This window comes from Venturia canescens, chromosome 4 (genome assembly GCF_019457755.1).
Source record: "Venturia canescens isolate UGA chromosome 4, ASM1945775v1, whole genome shotgun sequence".
In the NCBI taxonomy this organism is placed as follows: domain Eukaryota; kingdom Metazoa; phylum Arthropoda; class Insecta; order Hymenoptera; family Ichneumonidae; genus Venturia; species Venturia canescens.
The window spans coordinates 15,148,204-15,167,175 of record NC_057424.1 but is presented as its reverse complement, the minus strand read 5'-3'; the positions used below and the strand labels follow the sequence as shown (position 1 = coordinate 15,167,175).

Here is an 18,972-nt window from a genome sequence, read left to right as displayed (position 1 = left end):
GACGTATTTTCAGGTTACTTTTCGACGGAGCCAAGCAACTTTTTTCAATGTATTCGAACAAATTGTGGTTTAAACAGAGTGATCGGATTACGGGGGGCTTGAAAATATTTGAGAAAATTTTGTCGAGATGGCAGTACGATGATGGAGCAAACCCCGAAAATATCGAATTGACGACGACTCCAAACAATGATAAATAACGACGAGATATTTTCCATTCGAAAAATAAATTCCGTGCCAGGAGAGAAGCATCTTTTATTCATGAGTTTCCGCTTTTCAAATGAAACGTTCGACGAGTCTTATTTTTTCATAAATTTTATTATCAACGCACGTTCCCACTTTTTCACATACACGAAGGAAAATGCTCAAAATAGTTGATTTACATTTTTATTCAACAATCTTTCGCTCCATCTCCTGCCTCTCTTTTTCTCGATTTCAAAGATGCATCAACATCGCAAGAGCTCTTTTAAATAAATATTATTATTTCTGGCACTTGTTTCTGAGGGTGAGAATTCGCGTCTCGTTTATCACACCGATCCATGCGGCTCCAATTCCTTCACGTTTTATTTTTGTTTTCATTTTTTTTCGATTGACGAAAATTCACAACCCTGTGTGCTCCTGACGCTCTTTCGAACTGTTTTTCGTCATTTTTTCAGCCGTTCAAACGCACACGAGCATCTTCGACGACGCGTTTTCGATCGTTCCCTATTTTGCGTACTTTTCACACGTTTATTTCTTCTCGAGTACGTTTCTGTTACGGAAAAATAGCGAGAAGGCTCGATCCTTCACCGGTCGAATATTCCACCAAAACATACACGATAATGCTAAAGTCTAAATGATACCCGTCGAACTATTGTATTTTTTTTCTTTTTTTTCCATAGACAATAGAATATAAGATCGATGAAAAATGGGAGAAAAAGTCAGAAACGTAAAACAAAAATATCAACCTATTATTGAAAACAAAATGTATATACAACAGGAACTAAAACTGAATAATCAATAAAACGAGCGAGCAAGCGAGTCCACGATAGACTCAGTACCCGAATAGCTTCTTCAACATTTCTATAAATATATATTTTTCTCAAGTTTTCATTTTCAATATAAAATAGAATTTAAAATCGTTGCAGGTTCGTTCTCAAAGGGTCGAACGAATTGGCCCGAATCGTAAACAGATCTGATCCAGAACGAGCGTGAGGATAAAGACAAATGGAATGTTTTCGTATGGCGAATAACAAAGAGAATAAAAATATTATTTCGAAAAATAAAACGAGTCGGGGCAGAGCACGCTGACGAGATGATTCCTCTCGAAAGGAGCCCTCACCCCTCTATTCTCATAGTTCTCTTGTCTAACCTAACAACAATATAGAAAAATAATGTTCTCTTCGTCGTCGCTTATCTAAAAGTCTAACTTGATCTGCACGGAGGAAAAATGCCGGAGGAAATCGCACGTTAAGCCGAAAGCCACTTGACTTTTTCGATTTTATAAAAAGTTATTAAAAACCAGAGTTTCTCTGTGCTTCGCGATTCTCTGGAAACAGCCGACCAAGTGTGGATATATTCTTGACGAAATTTCTTTTTTAAGGTATTCCCCGTACGTGTTTTGTCAGCTTTTGCTGTTTCCTGAAGGCCTGGAAGTTGATCGATTTAATCGGCGTTTCTGTAAGCTTCGACTCGAGGGGCTCAACCCCTGAAGAGCGTCACGCTCTAGCCATTTAATTTTCTCTTGAACCAAAAAGCTTTTATGGAGCTCATTGCTCCATAAAACTAGGAATTTTGTTTTCGACGGAGTGGAAAATTCGGATAGAATTTTATCGCTTTTCCGGCTCGTCGGTACGCAGCTTTTTTGTCTCCTCGTTCGAGCGAATCTTTGGAAGATAATTGCCCTTAACGAGATATTTTGTGCGCGGGTTTCTATCCCTGTTTTCGTTTAAATCAAAGATTCCTCCTCTTTTTTTAGTTTTTTCCTCCTCCCCCTTATACGCATTATGTTAAATTGTCACGAGACACCATGACGAAGGAAAGACCGTGCAATTTTCAACGACCGATCGAATTTCATTCCAATCTCTTCTGGATCCTGAGCGCAATCGCTGCGGTTATTGCTGCCCCTTTGCCACTTCCATCTTGTGCGTGAATCAGTTTGAACTGTAAGGATAAAAACGAGCTTTTTATTAGTCGAGCCTGCTTCGGGACTGGATGAATTTTTATGCGAATTTTGGAATCTGGCAAACTCAGAGTTGAAAATTTGCGCGATGTGTTTTTTCGCTCGTGGAGCTTGGGCTGCTCGCTTTTTATTGAGAAAAGCAATAAAATTGTTGCTCACTTTTCGAGTCGGCGTTAACAGGCTTATGTAATTGTTCATCCAACTTTCCAGTCGCGGATGATGCTTGTAAAGAGATCCGTCGACAGCTATCGTTACAGTTTCACGTTGCATCCGATCCAAGATACTCGCAAGACCTGAAAGCATCGACGACGGAATGCGAATCATGAAAATAGTCTCATGAATTCACTTTCATCTGAGACGTAAAAAGTCAAAGGTTTGGAAGGGAGAAAAAATGTTGTTCCGCACTCACATATCGAAACTAGAAGGGCTGCACGATTCGAGGCAACTGCACAAACGTACTGAACGATGCTGACGTCATCCTCGTCCGGGACAATGTCAAATTTCGCGAGCACTCGCTTCGTGTGTTCACTTCCACCGTTGACTGAATCCCTGCACAAATTCGGGCTCCGTTAAACATTGGGAAAACGCACTTTCGATTGGTACGAAAGAAAAAAACTGGGGAGCAAGTTCTCTTGAAATACAAAAACGTTCAACGAAAATACTTTGTTGAAATATTCGGAAATTAGCTGACTGGATAAAACCATTTTTCGGAGTTACATTTTTAGAGAATTTGAGGGAGAATCGAACGAATTTTCTACCTGTAAAGAGTTCAGGGGTAAAGGATTTAAAAAAAGTGCACGCCGGAGGCAAACTTACTCTTCGATGTCGGAAACGAAATCGGTCGTGAATTTGCCAGGTACGAGAAGATTGCTGACGTCTTGTTTCGAGAACAAGAGACCGTCTTTGGTGAATTTGGCGAGTACGACGCGCACCACCTCGCCGAGATATTTTCCGGCGATGTATTTTTCGAATCTGTTGTCGAGGTAGGTGAACAGGAGTCAGAAGAATTGCAGCCACGATGAGCGGATAATTTTTTTGGAATAAATGAAAATGGACTCACGTGAAGGAGCTGACGATGAGGGAATTCGCATCGTTTTCGCGGTCAAAGTCCGTTTTTATGAAGTCCAAAACGCCGTTGTCGCCGAAAGCACCCCATTCGATGTCGATGATGACCTGGGGAAAGAGTTCAGCGAGTTCGGATTAGTGCGACGTTCGAAAGTTCCGACTCTCGAGATGCAACGTTGAAAAAAATCTTCACTCACTTCTCGCTCCCCGTGTCTTTCCGGCTCCCAGTGCTCGACTTTATCTGCTCTCTCGAGATAGCAGGCGTTGCTTCCGGTGCCCAAAATGAGGCCGATCGCGGTGTCGTGGTCTTGGGTTGCACCTTGGAGCAAAGTGCCGGTTGTGTCGTTCAAAATGGCCACGACGTTGACCCTCGTGTCTCCACGTCTTGCGAGGGCCTCTCGCAACAGTTTCACCGCATCCTCGTTCACGACGTCCGGACAATTGAAGCTCTTGGTCCACGTGACGAGTATACCGATGTCGAGGGAGTGCTGAATCATTGGGAACGAGAACGTGAAACCTGAATGCATCATACGAAGAAAGGTAAGAAATCTTTTTTCCAATTTCCCTCTACGTGGGGGCTCGTTTTTATTTTTATTTTTATTTTTATTTATTTCAATAGGAAAAATCAAACTTTGGAATCTTCAGCACGTCCAAGCGATCCGACGTCCTTTTGCGTTGCTATTATTCTTTCACAGATTTAGAAACAACGATAAAAGTGCATTTCACACGTGCCTCGCGACCCGGTTATCGACCTCGTTTCGTACGAGATAACGCGATACTCTTATGGTAACCGAAGCTCGCACAGTCGCTTGAAAATCTTAGCACGTTTTCACCTTATCGAATGAGGGACCCGCCTCGAACGAACATCCGAACCTGCTCGCTTGCGTCACTTTATTTTGTATTCGAACCTCGTGTTTTTTACACTGTGCATTTTACACTGATTTTCATACAGATTTCAAGATGTGCGAGTTGAATTTTCTTTAATGAATTTGTTGTTTTTTTTTTTTTTTTTTTTTTTTTTCAAAAATATCGATCAAAGTTTTTATCCAGGCAAAAAAGTTTCCAGTCCTCATAAAAGACTCGAAATTCTTTGAAAAATTGTGACTCACTCGCGCCACGAAAAGAGACTGTGGAGTCAGCAAAAACTTTTTCAACCGAGAAAGCATTTTTTTTTTCATGGGAAGATGGAAAGATTTTGTTTGAAACGAATGAAACGAGGGCTCGATCGATTAGCCTCGTCGATCCATTTACCTAAAGGAAGCTCCACGTCCTGAAGACCCTCACTGATTACAAAATTGCTGACGCACTCGGCGAGGTAATCAAAAAGTGGTAATCCCGAACCCACTCTCAAGTGAGCTCCGATGTGACATAGCTTTACATCCTCCCGTACAACAACACCGTTCACAAGCTCGAGCAGTAGCACCCGGAAATTCGTTCCTCCGAGATCGAGTGCCAGAAACAAACCCTCCTCTGAAACAAACGGAATTGAACTGATTAGTGGAATCGCAATGTGATCATGGCGATGGGCAGACCCAATACCAGGTACAAACGAAAATGATGTGTTAGAAAATGGAAAAATAAAAAAAAGTGGGCAAAAAATTGATGTTCTGCTTTCATATGGACTCGAAAATAGAGTTTCGTCGTTTAGACTCATCAGCAGTTGTACTCGTTGGGTCAGATTGTCGTCAACTTTTGGACAACCAATGATCCAATTCTTAATCATTTAATTGATCGTTTTTAATTAAAAAATTGAGTTTTAAAATTAAATTTATAAAAATGTAAAAATGAACTCTTTTTAAATGAATTCGTTGCGAGCAAGAGCATGGGGGTTCATTCAGTCAATAAGATCCTCCAACGTTTTAAGGGTGAATGATACAAAAGTCGAAATAATTAGAAATTGATCAAATTTGGTGATAATGTTATTCAACATCAAGTGCGAAAACACAAATTTTTTCAAAATTTTCTTCTGTTTAGTTATCGAGTAATTACGCATTAAAGCAGATTTCTTATGCCCGGAATGTATACCTATATATATGGAAACGCTATGCTTATACACGTAAACTTTAGTGATCAATTACTCGATAACTGTACAGAAGAAAAATCTTAAAAAATTTGTATTGTCAAATTTGGCACTAAAGAATATGTTCACCAAATTTTATAAAATTCTGATCATTTTGAATTTTTTTATGTTTTTAGCATGGTTTAGCATGGCAACATTGTATCGCCTGTGCAATATATCATTAACATGAGAACGAATTTGAGAATGTTGGGGAACGAAACATGCAACGGATGATGAGGAAATGGCAGAAAATTTGGGCTCCTGGATGGGAAGCTTTCGAGTAGGCAATGTGAAAATAAAATTGAAGGGAAAATTTTCCATGGAGCCGGTTATCGAGTTCTGCGAGTAGAAATTAGACTTCGAACTAGTGATACGAAAATTGAAAAGTGAAAACGGGCAATAAACGAGGCAAAGAAGACCGGAAGAAAAGGAGTGGGGGAAAAATGAACATCTGCGCGTATGCCGGGATGGCAGAGCCCTGCAGAAGGCGTGGGGGAATCGACGAATCTGACGTTGGCAGAGAAAAGTAAAATTCAGAAGCAAAGTTGGTCGGTTTGCGCAATCGTCGAATACGATAGCGAACGCGAAATCACGACCGGTTTTCCTTTTATCAGCGACTGGAGTAGCGTGTGTTTTTCGTATACTTTGTTTCTTTGTGTCTTTCTTCTCGTCAGCGACTAGAAGTTGCTGCACACATTTTTGCACCGTGCATAACGCAAGAGTCGCAGTTACTTTCCGGCTTCGATTTGATAAAAACAAAAATAATGGTCGGTAGCAATTTGCGATCTCGTTGTTTGTTTCTATCGCGTATTGTACAACGAGGAAAGATTCGAGAGCGCGATACAAACGATCTCCATTTAATCGATAAGATTTACAGCGCGCCATGCAATTTGTTTACGTTTTCACACCGTTACGTAATTCTCATTTTTATCTCTCGATAGTTTCGTGCATGCGATATTCGTCATGATTCCAAGGAAATCTTTCATCGAATCGTTACACTGAAAAATTATAAAATTGGCCGTTGCATTACCGGTGCCATCGGGCAGCTCGGGTATGTACGTGTTTTCCATCTGCAGTGACGAGGCTTGTTGGTGTATGCCCTTTTCCATTTCCGAAACGAAAACATCCTGGATCTTTCGCACGGTTGCAGCCGAGAACCTCATTTTTGCCAGCTGATTTTCGACCTGTTGAAAAATCCAATTGATTTTATTGCCGGATTAATGATTGTTCTAATTCCATTGAAATGGCTTCGAAACTGTTGCAGTTTCTCAACTTCTTTAGCTCGCTGTAAAATGCGGTAATCTGATTGCTGATACCTTTCTGTTCGTGAAGGCATTTTCGAACGATTCGATACATCACAACATTCGAATCAATGAATCGTAACAAAAAAAAATCAAGCAAAGTGTCTACTCGATGCTTGAGAGCAGATTTTTTCTTGATATGAAAAGCATCCCCGCCGCGGGGAGTGGACGAGCAAAGAAGCTGGATTTCACGGTTACATTTACAACGATAAAGTGTCATGGTGCGATAAACGTCCCTTGTCGTTGGGAAAAAAACTCAAGTTTTTGTGTTCTTTCATTAACTAATATTTACTCACATTTATCTTGCCTTATCTGATTTTATTTTAATATCCGATTACTCAGGTATCAATCAATGATTATTTCAATAAAATCGTTGAGTTATTTGACGTCTTGGTTTATCAGCTTGAGTCACACGAGGATGAGTTCTTCCCAATTATTTTTATTATTCTTACATAATCGAATTTTATTGTCATAATTTGATCCTCCGAAAAAGTTTTTAATAAAGCTGCGGGGAGCTGATAAACCGCAGAAAGTCGAGTTGTGTTACGTTTTTTTTTTCAATTCCACGAAAAATGAATAGAAAAAATGAGATTCACGAAGAGTGTTGAAAGGATTTTGCTCCTTGGAGAAACGAAACGATGTTTGGTCAGCGTAACTATGACACGATAACGAAGCCATCGTTCTCTTGATAAAAGAAACATTAAATCGTCGAAGCAGCAGCAATTAAAGTGCAAAAATCGTATTCACAACAACGAGGCATTTCGAGAAAGTTATGACAACGGTCGTCTTATCAGTCCGAGACTCATTATGCAGCGATACAAGCGTTCCAGGCTATTAAATATCTCGTAAATAATTCATAACTCGTCTCTGAAAATAGGTGGGACGAGGAGGGTCCTGCAATGAGAGTAATCGACCAATTTTCCAGCGGCCACGACTTTGCGAATGTTCAGTTTGACCCTCGCTCCTTACAATTCAATTGCAACATTGCGATGTTTAACTGGAATGCATTCGGGGGAATAAAGTGTACCGATTGAGTCGTTCGAGATGCGAACGACCGTGTCAGTGCTCAATGAATTCTTGTACGAAGACATGAAGATTATGAATTTGGTCGACGACCCCGATTCCTCGTTTTATTCCCAAAGAAAAAGCCCACATTACAGGACAGATGAAATAAAATCGATTTTAAGGGGGAATATCAGCGTGAAAAAAGCCTGGGCGTAAAAGAGCTGCTGTATGGTCCAGGGATAGCAGACTAATCGGTGAAAACTTGTTTTATATTAATATTTAAGTTACATCATTCAATTTTATCCTCTCAAAACTCGTTTTGCTCGAAACCAATGTTTTTAAACCTGGTTGACAGCGAAACTCTGCCAAATTCTGTCCAATTATTCAAAAAGCATTCACCTCAGAAAACTTGTCGCTATCGTCTCATCGTAGAGTTCTTTTTTTAAAATAGTTTACTCTTTTTTTATTAAAAATTTCCCGCAAAATTTTTGTGCAAAATTCGATTTTTTTTGTAATGGCCGCATTTTTTCTTGTAATCGAAGTTTTCAAATTTCCTGCGATGCTGCCAGAGCTGTACTGTTATAATTCAATAATCTTTTTGAATCGTTGATTTCGCATGCTTGCTCCGGCACTTGTGCTGTCAACCGTCCGAGAGTCTTTTTTTGAGACGCCCCTTCGCGACCGCTCCCCTCCTCAATAAAATGTACTAAAAATAATAATAAAATTTCCTCGTATACTTCGTTACTTCAATCAATAACGCACTTTCAAATAATTCGATCGAGCCGTATTTTAAAAAAGATCCCCAAAAATATCCCATTTTTCAGCCATTTCGATGGTCCATCTCCTGAGATAACGAAGAAAGCGAGCCCAAGGGGCTAAAAATATGGTGACAAATCGCGGAAAAACGTGGCTGTCCATCTCGAAATGAATTGTGTAACGAGCTCGAATGAAAGCGACGCACCAGCGATAACCCTCAAAGTAATCTCGGTAACACAGTTGGGGTTCGTTCCTGTACAAATCCACAATCCATATCGGTCTAATGTGATCTTCGGTTCAAATAGATTCTCGCTCTCCTACTTGACCCAGGGGGCAAAGATGAGGGACGAAAAAAAAGGAATGATAACGCACACGAGGCGCGATACGGAAAGCCCAGACCGCCCGGTTTTTTCGCATCAATTTAATCTCGCCCGATGACTTTCGATCCGCCTCGTCAAGCTCCCGCAGCACAAACGAACAACGACAATAACTGCTTCCAAATATTTCAATTTTTTCACGAGTCCACGTGGTTTTGCCATCGGACGAACGCGAATCGTGCAACGCGTGCGTTTAGTGGTGCCCTCGTCTTTGCCACTTCAGATACTTAGGGTCAATCCGCGTGACGAGCACAGACCGGGCTATTATTAGTCTCGTAACACTGAAGGGCGATCCTCGTAATAATGTACATTTATAGGTATAACGCGCTGACCTATAATGACCGAATGCGCTGTCGTGAAATCACGGCTACGGCTTCGGGCCTCCGAATAAGTGAAGTTTCTATTTTGACAATGAATCATAGAAAATTCTGGACGCCGCTCAACTTCTAATCTTCGTTGAAGCAAGTCCGACTGTTTTCTTGCAGCTGAAAATGAGCTTTTGTGATCGGATGCGGAGATTGTTAGAGCGGAAGTCGGAGTCCGAGGCTCCGTGGGGCGATCGCATCAGCTGGGACACGCGATCGAGAAACCGGCAGCGTCATTATCCCGCGTTTTTATTGGGGGTCGAGCTTCCAGAGTCTCGGATTTCACCCGAACTTTGTGGCGTTTAAGTTAATTAGATTTTATCGTTTCGTCGAATGCGCCTCATTCTACCGACGAGGAAAACGTTTTGGAAGGAAAAAATCAAACTTTTATATACCTTCTGGCGCTTGACGTCGTCCGAAATAGCAAGAGGGGCAACTTGGATGGCCTCGTGCAACACTCGCTCGGTCGGCGCCATTGTCGTGCGATTCTCTCTACCGTTTATTCCTGAAACACACAAATCAATGAATACTCGAAACTTCGAAATCAATGCACAAATGAACGGACATGAAACGAGAATTCATACGTTGACAAGCACGCGACAACAGTTGACAGAATGACAGAAGAGGCTCTTCCCTTTTTTCTATAATCCCGGGGACAATGAATCACGAATTTTGCATTAATTCTTGCATGCAAACGAAATCAATTGAACAGTCATCAAAAATCAAAGTCGTTGTGCCCGCTCTTCGGCATTCCTCGTCACGAATGGACTCTTTTTTCGTACCGATAAACCATCGGCCAAGATCTTTATCTCATTGCACAAAGATATAAATCATTGAAGGCGTCGTTTAGGCCGTGAATGGATTTCGATACACCTTTATTTCGGCGTTATCAAGACTCGAGACCCCCGATTAAATATTGTGCCGTACGTATCGCCGTTTTGATCGGTCACCTTCGAAATATCACATTTCAGTTTGGCACGTAGTTACATTAGAATTATGGGGATCATCGATTCATGGTGTATGTCTGAGTGATGGAGATTAACTTCGCAAAATGATCTCGAAACTGACAGCAACTAGATGACGGAGCCGAAACTCTCTCCCGTAACAATTCGGCGAACGGAAACGTTGAGAAACGAAGATTATTTCAGTTTTTTTGTATATAAAATTCGTGCGGCAGAGCCGTCGAGGCAGCAGCTCCCTCAAAGCGCGTCTTCCGGCAGGTTTTTCTTCATCGAATTCCGAGAGAAGCTGCGAGGCACTGCAGTGCATACTATTTTGTAATTTGGTGCCGAAGTTCAAAAAGTTTCCACGTGTTCCCACTCGGGGAGGGGTACAAAACTCCGCATGCGCAACAGTACAAACTTTGCTGCGGATTCTCTCCAATTGTCGTTTCTAGGGGGACTGGAGACGAAGCTCTTGCGAAAATGAGGATAATTTTCACCACTTTGTTCCGGAGGTATAGCAACGCTAAGAATTTTGTGCACGTGCGTCAGGCAACGGAAAGTCGTCGAGTCAGAAGCCCTCGACTTCGTTTTAAACATTTATTCCGAAAATTCTCATGTCTTTGGATGCCTCAACGTCTGACAATTATCGTGAGATTATTTCGCCTTTCACGTCCGATTTATCGAAGATGAAAAACTTTAATTTTTTTCAAAACGAGGCGTTAAAAAATTCGTTCGCACCGCGCATCCCAATGGGTAATTCATTGGTTCTTGGAGAACTCAACAATTATGCGATGTGGTGGGACAAAATGTGTAACAGAAAGACACGTGGCGCCGGGGGGCTGGACGACCGCAGGTTACGATCAACAGCCTTGGCTCATCGTCTCGCTTTCCCAGTATTGGATTCAGAATCTGCACAACAATGTTGCTAATGACAGTCGAATCACGGATATTTAAACGCACGATTAATATCTTGAATGTGAAAATAAGTGAAAAAGTTTCAACGAAATTTCGACCTCGTTTCACATCTTTCCACCAGCAAGATCCGGAAATACGATTCCCAATTCGTCCGACGTCACGGTGATTTACCGATCCCCGTTGTACGGTCCGTACTGACGTGATATTCCACGCTTCAATGCCGAGGGATGGAATCATTATCGGGCAGCGCCCCGCGAGCGAGCGCGCGCGCTCCTCGCATGCGCCGAATTTCTCGCCCACTTTCCTTCCACTTCGGGTTTTATCGTCCCGTCAAAATTCCTGTGATGTCAGGCAGAGCTAGCCTTATCCCGCAGTCGATATTAGAATTGCCAGGGCACGGACTCTCGCGACAAAAGTACCGGAATAGGCCACGCTTCTGCTCGGAGCTCGACACCAACGTTTTCTCAACTGAGAAATTCGCTTTTCCTCGTTCTTTATTCTTCGAATGATTAATCGATAAATTAGCTCGAATTAGAGTCCTCATTCGACTGCGACGATCATTTTCATTCGTCGGGGAAACCAAACTTTTCTCCTTTCGCTAAAATTTCAAGGCGAAATCCATTTCTCAAATATTCTTAACGCCGTAGCGTCGCAAACGTCAAGTTATCGAAAGTACAGATGTCCCAAATAGATTATTCGAAGCGAATGATACGGAAAAACCGTCGAATCAAGTTCAAAAGAATCGATGGAAGGATTAAATATTTATAAAACTTGAGCCACTCGGTACGAGCGCGTTTGAGCCAGATTATCGATCGAGTTTGCATTTTCTGTTAATAATTCAAACGCAAATGTCTTCCTCTTCCACGTCGATTCCACGAAAGGAATCGACGATCAAGGAATAGCGAATTCGCCTTTTTCCCCCTTCCAATAACCGAAAACTCAAAATTCCACGAATTCGCTCGTAAAACATTTTTGCGGTTCGATATAAAAATGGTTTTTCCAGTGTAGCGATTCGTGAATTTTCGGCGCCACTTTTATCCTCCCTCGATCTGCCTTCCACATCGAGATTAGTGTTACAAATTTATGAGTCTAATATTTATGTCACGTCCGATAGAAGATATAATTACACCTGTGATAAAACGAAACATCGAGATGACGTTACTTTCGAGTACACTCGCGGGATTCGATATCGGAGCCCCGGATCGAAACGCTAAAAATCGAAGATAAGAGACGAAGTGAGCGCGATGTACAATATCTTGTAACACACTCGTATTATAATTATGTGAATATATAACAAAACACTCGTTTCACCACTCGATTCATTACAGCATCAATTCCGCACGTTGAATTCCACTTGGAAATAATCTTTTTATGAGTACCTGCAAATTTGTAGAGACGAGAACTCGGCGAAGAGAATGGACTCTGAAAATTCATCGTTCAAGTGTTCAAGAACGTTTACTTAGAAATTTTGTATTTAAACATTTTTTTATTGTGGGAATTGGGAGGTGTGAACGTAAAATACGATCATTTTGTAGACCGAATTGAGTGTGCTCGTTCATGATAAAAAGTACGCAAATAGATCATTAATTCGAACCATTTACAACACGATTCTTCTCGTGGCTCGCAAGATACTTTGCGAGCAACGGAGAACCCAGTCGATCGGGTTTCAAATATTTCTACGACAGTTAGAAAATTTCAATTTCGTGGCTCTCAGGCTACAAAAATTCGATACAACGAAGCGAAATCTTCATACTGAAACGAAACTTTGTTAAAACTATGAAATATTTAAGGATATTAAGCGAGTTTCATTTTCGGCTGATCTAAAATTATTGAAATTTCTCATCATCCGCGAAGCTCTCGTAGATCTTCAATCAAAGTGAGACGAAGAGGTTGATTGCTGAAGAAAAGCATTGAGAAGTTGACGACGCTGAAGTTTCCAACGTTGGAGTCCAACGAAATGAACGAAAAAAACGTTTGTAATTCACCAATTGTTTATTTCACGAATCGTTGGTGCAGCTTGCAAAACTACGAATCGCTACGAATCGCAAATTTGGCAGGGAACAAAATAGGAGAATTACTGGAATTATTGGAGAGTTTTTTTCCATCGTTTCGTTGGACTCCAACGTTGGAAACTTCAGCGTCATGAGAAGTTGACAGCTTTGATTGGACGAAGAAACGTGGCAAAAGTTTTCAGATGATTTAGTTATTCAGTTAATAAAAATTCGACATTTCGTTTTTTCGTTTCCGATTCTTCCTGAATATTTTGATGATCCGGTGAACTTTTAATCTCATTAAATATTACTGAAATCTCGATGTTTTGAAACATCCGACGGATCATTTGTGCCTTCGAACTTTATCCCTGAAACACTGTAGATTTGCTGTCCCCTCAAATATTCGTTATACAACGAAATTCTTTGATTCGAGCTACGCGAGTTTGAATCAGCGTTCTTTTTTTAACGCACCAGTTTTTAAGGCGCTCCGACCGAATGCCAAGTGCATTTTTCCATTCCCAAGAAATGATGGGAATTTCGCCCCCGACAATGGCTACGTACACACGACAAAGTTGATAAACCTCACAGACAAAATTATTTTTTCCTCGTTTCACGATTGGACCGAGAATTGTTTAACTCGAAATAATTCATACAGAATTAAAACCAAACACGAATAATAAAATGGCGGCAACGGCGCCACAACATCGAGGAATTTGGTGATTCAATTTCAATGTCTCAAGTTCCGAGACTCGTGTTCAATCGACCAGAAGCTTTTTGTAAACCACTTTCTGGTTTGAAGCTTCACAAGTGATTGTTAATTCTGCGAAGCACGAGCGTGGATTTAGCAGCTAAAATATACGCGCGGTAATGAGAGCTTGATGAATTTGGAGGAGCACGAGCGCGCGCTAGTTCCGTCACGATTATCATACGAACAATGCGGCTCAACCTTGAAAACATGCAACGGCATCGGAGCCCGTGTTTGATTCGACAACGAATCCAAACCGGTACACCGATTATTCGGCCAACTGTGCGCTACGCGAAAGCGAAAAAAAATGATCGAGCTTGCCTAAAAATGAGATAATTGAGCGCCCCCGTCTGTACCGACTCCATCGCTCTGAAGCGATTGAGCGACACTAACCAGCGTGAAACACTGCAAGGAGTGGGGCAGAAGTAACCACGTGGCGTTATTAAACTCGACTGACGAGACTCGACTAAATGATTCTTGCACACGTCGTTGCCGAGAACAAACGAATTCTCATTTCTTTATTATTTTCGACGTAAAAACAACAAAGTACATCGAAAAATAACGAAACAAGGAAAACTGAATTTTCGTCTCTACTGTTCCATTCGACTTACCGTCCAAAGAGGCCGATTGTCATGCGTGTACAGGGCACTTTTCAGTTGGTCGAACAGTCAATTATTCTATTAACAACAGTAACAACAAAAATAACTGCAACAAAAACGGTTACAGTAACAATTCTTGTAGCACTCGATATCGAAAATGAATGTCACGTGCGAGTGTCTTAGTCGCAGGTGCCTCGTTTGTAGAGTTTAACGAATTGATTTGCAGCGATTTTAAGCATAAAAAAGTGCGGTTTGGGCGTGTAACACTTCCGTCGACACTCGAATTTCTGAAGTTTTCGGGTATCTCCGTTCGAAATTACTTCGTAAAAAATGCTCTATTCTTATCGTCCTTTCCCGGTTGTTTAGTCGAAGAGAATCTTTTCATTAATCAAACGATCGATTATGATCATTAGTTTTTTAAAGGATACAAAAAACAGGAATTTTCATAACGCGCACCGTTAACTAGCAAGTTTCGTCAATGAGGAAAACGTACGTGTACGTTCGCGTGGGCCCGAGATCGCCGAGTGCGGTAACGTTCCGCACGTATCAGACGCGAACAAACCGAAACGTTCGAGACTGGCCGAGCCTCCGGGGAAGCCGAATCCCCACCATCCTATTATTTCTCGTTTGCCTCCTTCCACAGATATCGCCCCAGCGGAGCGAGAACGTTGAGAGCTCGTGGTAATAAAACCGTGTAGACGGACAGCTACGTTACGCGATGCAAGAATGTGTGCGCCTAAGTCGCGTACGGTCGGATGTTACATGTGTGCGAGAAGAGGGACAAAGCGATACGGGCTTTGCGAGCAGAGCTTAAATAATAATCGCATCTTGTGACAACAATAATAATGACGGAAAGTTTTGTTTTTCATTTTTAAACTTCTCTCGATAGGAAACGCGCGAGTTGAGCCGAAGGAAATTCTCGGGCGCATGAATTTTGCGAAAACTTCGTTTTCTCTGTCGTTTTTATCGTCGCGCTCATCGCAATCACGTGAGATTTCGACTAATTGCGTAAAACTTCGATCACGCTAACGAACGATTAAAGTATTCCTTTCGCGAACCCGATTATTCTACAAATGACTGATTTTAAATAACGGTAAAGTAAAAGTGCGTGCGAATGGATGGCCAAATTTCCGGTCAGCTTACCGAACATTTAATGAAGAATGAAAAATTGAAAAATCCATCAACATTACATTTCTATTCAATAATTCATGCACTAAATAATTCTGAATTCCTCATACAAACTGTCCCACAGATAGAAAAAAATTTAAGAAATCCATCGCAACGATAGAAACACAAAAACCAACGCCGCAGTTGAAAGACAAAACTAAAATCGTAATAAACAAATATAAACAAACTTATTCTATCAAATAAAAGCATAGAACAATAAACGATATTGAAAAAAAAAAACGATAAAAATGAAGGGTTACCGAATGCTCGAGAGATATTAACGATAGAAGTTGGAAAAATGGCAGAAGCTTTTCGTATGTAAGAGCGACTTCTCAGAGGTTAGGAATCAGTCGAAATTTCGAGGTGCCCCAAATTGCGCCAGTAAAAAATACGCTCGTGCGAGAGGAATAGCTTAAGGGGTTTTGGAAAAGCTTTTGCGGCAGCTTTGACGAGTCTCAAATTTTCACAGTTGGTTTTCGATCTCAAACGAATTTCGTGGTGCAATTTCATGGGCTGCTATTCCGACGAATTTTCCGTGCCGATCGCTCTATGAAATGCCGCGGTCCATTCATCACCGAAGCAATTAATCGTTCGTGCGTTTGTGCAGTACGTAAGTGTATTGATTTCTCAAGTCCTCAGCGATAGCAACAAGTCAATATGGACACACGTTTGCGAACGCGCGTGTATACGTGATGCTCGCAGTATTCAGCTCGTGTGTAAACATTTGCTTAACATTTACAACGCAAATGGGCTGAGGCGCGTGGCGGTGCGAGTCGCGCGGTAGCTCCTTCTCCATTTCCCTCATTTTCATCCTCTCTTCATTCCACATTTTTTCCCCCAAGCTCCTAAGATATCCCAGTGCAATTGATCTACAAACGACCCGAAACTCTTTCACGTGGAATTGTGCAATATTTCCCACAGACGCAATCGAGCGCAATTTTTCCCCCCCGCCCTTTTCTCTCTTTTTCTTCCTGATTCGGGGCTTTCGAAATCGTTCTATTTTTCTCAAAATCGTAGCTTATTTACGACGAGAAAAGCTCACGTGCCGTTCTCCAAAAAATGTGGAAAATAAATGTCGGCAAGAGCTCCGAAAAGTCAGAAAATTTATGAAAAATCTTGAAATTATAAAAATTTTCATAACCAGTTTTACTAGTGCTAAGAAATCCATAAATTCATGACTTTTTTTCTCAAACTCATACGTCACGCGCGAGTACGCGAACTTAGTTGAAGGTATCAGTTTCTACGTTGAACGTATACACGAGGAATAAATAAAAAGAAAAAATGGATAGTGTATCTTTCGTTTGTCACGGTCAATGATATACTGTCGACGAGGATTCGTAAACGTATTACGTTTATTACGAAACATTCACGCGACGCGCGCTATCGCTGTCCTTTTTTTTCCCCTTCCTGTTTTATTGCTCGCTTCTCATTCACTCTCGCCGCCTCGGTCGAGTGTACAGTTGTATTCCGAACGGAGATTTTTCACAGCACGGGCTCACAGAAGCTTTCGTTCTCGTGTGCGCAGCATCCGTTTTTCTTACGCAATACGATGATGAGTTTATCAAAGGTCAGCTGATAGAAAATAATGGCGATCGATGTCTTTCTAACCGTTTCGATAGGTAGGAGATTCATATTGCTGGATAAAAATGTTTTTATTGAGTACTTGTTCGTTTCAAACGAATCTCGAAATCGAAGCATTTCGCCTGGTTGGAAATAAGGGAAGAATATTTATTTCCCGACGAAAAATAGCCGCGGATGATCGAGAATATTCCATCGTCGGCGTCCAAACTTTAAGACTCCCAACAAAGTGAGATGTACAGTTTCGCGAATCGACAAAAGGCGACATTAATCGGCTTCTTTTATCTATTCAGCTGCTTATTATTTGATGCGATAATTGCGTCGTTGAAATACATGAAATGATAATCCGTGGAATTTGTTATCGAGTGCGAAAGAGCAGCTAAAGTGATATAATTCTTTTGAAAACTCTGTAGAGACAGTTGAAACGCAAATTTGAATTATAGGATGAGTGTACAAATTTCATGACGAAATGAATAAAAGGATTTTATTCGTATTTAAATGCACGTCGGCAAAAGCTCGTGGGAAAAAAACATAATAGAGGCTCGAGCGGATTGGTTACCGGGAAAAAGTTTGAGGAAAAGTTTATTAAAAGAATTACGATCGAAGCTCGTAAAGAAAATCCTTTCGAACATTACTAATTTTTCATAAAGGAAGCGAAAGCATGAAGAGTTGGAACGATCGCTTCGGTCAACAAGAACTCGACACTCTCGGATCAAAGTGTGAAATAATTCGACGCTGGAGTTTTATATCCGTATCGTCGGGGTACGAGGAGCGAGCACTTTCTCTGTATTCGCATTTATAGGACGTCAGGCAACTCGAACAATTGTATCAATTCGAATAGAGCTTGATTAAATGCGACGACGAGGTTTAAATTTAGATCCCTCAATCATTTCGTGTCGATTGGATCGATTCGTGGTCCACATAAAAGGCCACTTCACGGACGTCATGTGACACGATAATTAGGCATCTGCCACATTTCCTTCTCTCTCTCTCTCTTTTCTCTCCTTTCGCTCCTGCTCTCGCGCCACTTTTCATGACGCCATTTATCACTACTCGCAATAACCATTTTTCTCAATCCACCGTCTCGAATTTCTGATCTGCGCGGAGACTTTTTTCACCAAAAATCCAATTTCATCCCTCCCGATTCCGCTCCCAGTAATCTCGATTCAAACTAACCAAATTTTTCCCAGATCCCACGAGGGTGCCAAGCCGCCAAAAATCGGAAATCAAACGTCAACATTTTTTCCACCCCGAGTCCTCATCGCTCTCGCAACGCAGCGAAGAAATAAATCATGAAAAATACTTCACTTCGTCGATCTTGAGTGCTTGACGATGATAAAGAAAGAAAAGCAAAATTCTTTAAACCTCGGACTATGACCCCGGGAGGTCAATCATCAGAGCCAAGAAAATAATCACTGCTAAAACGAGGGCGCGACCAAAACTCAGTGGACTCACTCACTTCCACTCTTTCTTCCAACGATATGCCCCTTTTTCATATCTGGAACTTTAACGAGCATTTCGCAAGTGTTCGGCGAACATCAGTCGTTAGATTGTTATTCATTATTGGTGGAGCAAACGGCGATATGAAGAGGGAGGGACAAAAAATGAGCTTTGAGACGAAAACAATAAAAGAATGCAGGAGAAATTATAGTCCGAATAAATCCTATCAACCGCGACAAAAAGAAATTCAACAGAATGTGAATTTCCTCCGTGTGAAGGTGCAAGTAAAAATAGATAATTCACGCGCAAAAGATTGGAAAAGTGCGAGCTAGTTTTCATCGGAGATGATTGAAATCCTTGAAAAGATTCTTCATCCAAAAGTGCTGGCGGAGTGACGAAAGAGCGCCCTTCGAATTCAATGGGAACGAGCATCGCCACGTGTACTCCGTTCAATTGGGCTCACTTTAATTGTGGCTTCTAAGCTTGGGATTAAATAAATCAGGGTCC

At 41.4% G+C, this 18,972-nt stretch overlaps 1 protein-coding gene across 2 annotated transcripts; it reads right to left on the bottom strand.

Annotated features, from left to right (window-relative positions):
- Nucleotides 1–296: 296 nt before the first annotated feature.
- Nucleotides 297–14,850, bottom strand: LOC122409533 (hexokinase-2-like). 2 transcript variants are annotated; one of them, XM_043417167.1, is made up of 10 exons: nucleotides 14,293–14,850; nucleotides 9,482–9,591; nucleotides 6,313–6,466; nucleotides 4,475–4,693; nucleotides 3,421–3,740; nucleotides 3,219–3,331; nucleotides 2,975–3,130; nucleotides 2,568–2,707; nucleotides 2,318–2,451; nucleotides 297–2,139 (listed from the first exon to the last, which is right to left on the bottom strand). In XM_043417167.1, exons 2-10 carry the CDS (start codon nucleotides 9,560–9,562, stop codon nucleotides 2,050–2,052), a joined length of 1,407 nt encoding a protein of 468 aa, XP_043273102.1. In that variant the 5' UTR covers nucleotides 9,563–9,591; nucleotides 14,293–14,850; the 3' UTR covers nucleotides 297–2,049. The 2 variants fall into 2 exon arrangements, with proteins under 2 accessions (XP_043273102.1, XP_043273103.1); XM_043417168.1 differs by lacking the exon at nucleotides 14,293–14,850 and adding an exon at nucleotides 9,671–11,062.
- Between the last annotated feature and the right edge of the window lie 4,122 nt (nucleotides 14,851–18,972).

Bases quoted from the DNA above. Each gene is read 5' to 3' on its own strand.
- LOC122409533 (XM_043417167.1), bottom strand. From the start codon at position 9,562: ATGGCGCCGACCGAGCGAGTGTTGCACGAGGCCATCCAAGTTGCCCCT. The intron at 6,467-9,481 runs GTATATAAAAGT...ATTTTTCAACAG, and splicing joins ACGACGTCAAGCGCCAGAAG to GTCGAAAATCAGCTGGCAAA. The intron at 4,694-6,312 runs GTAATGCAACGG...CGTTTGTTTCAG, and splicing joins CGAGCTGCCCGATGGCACCG to AGGAGGGTTTGTTTCTGGCA.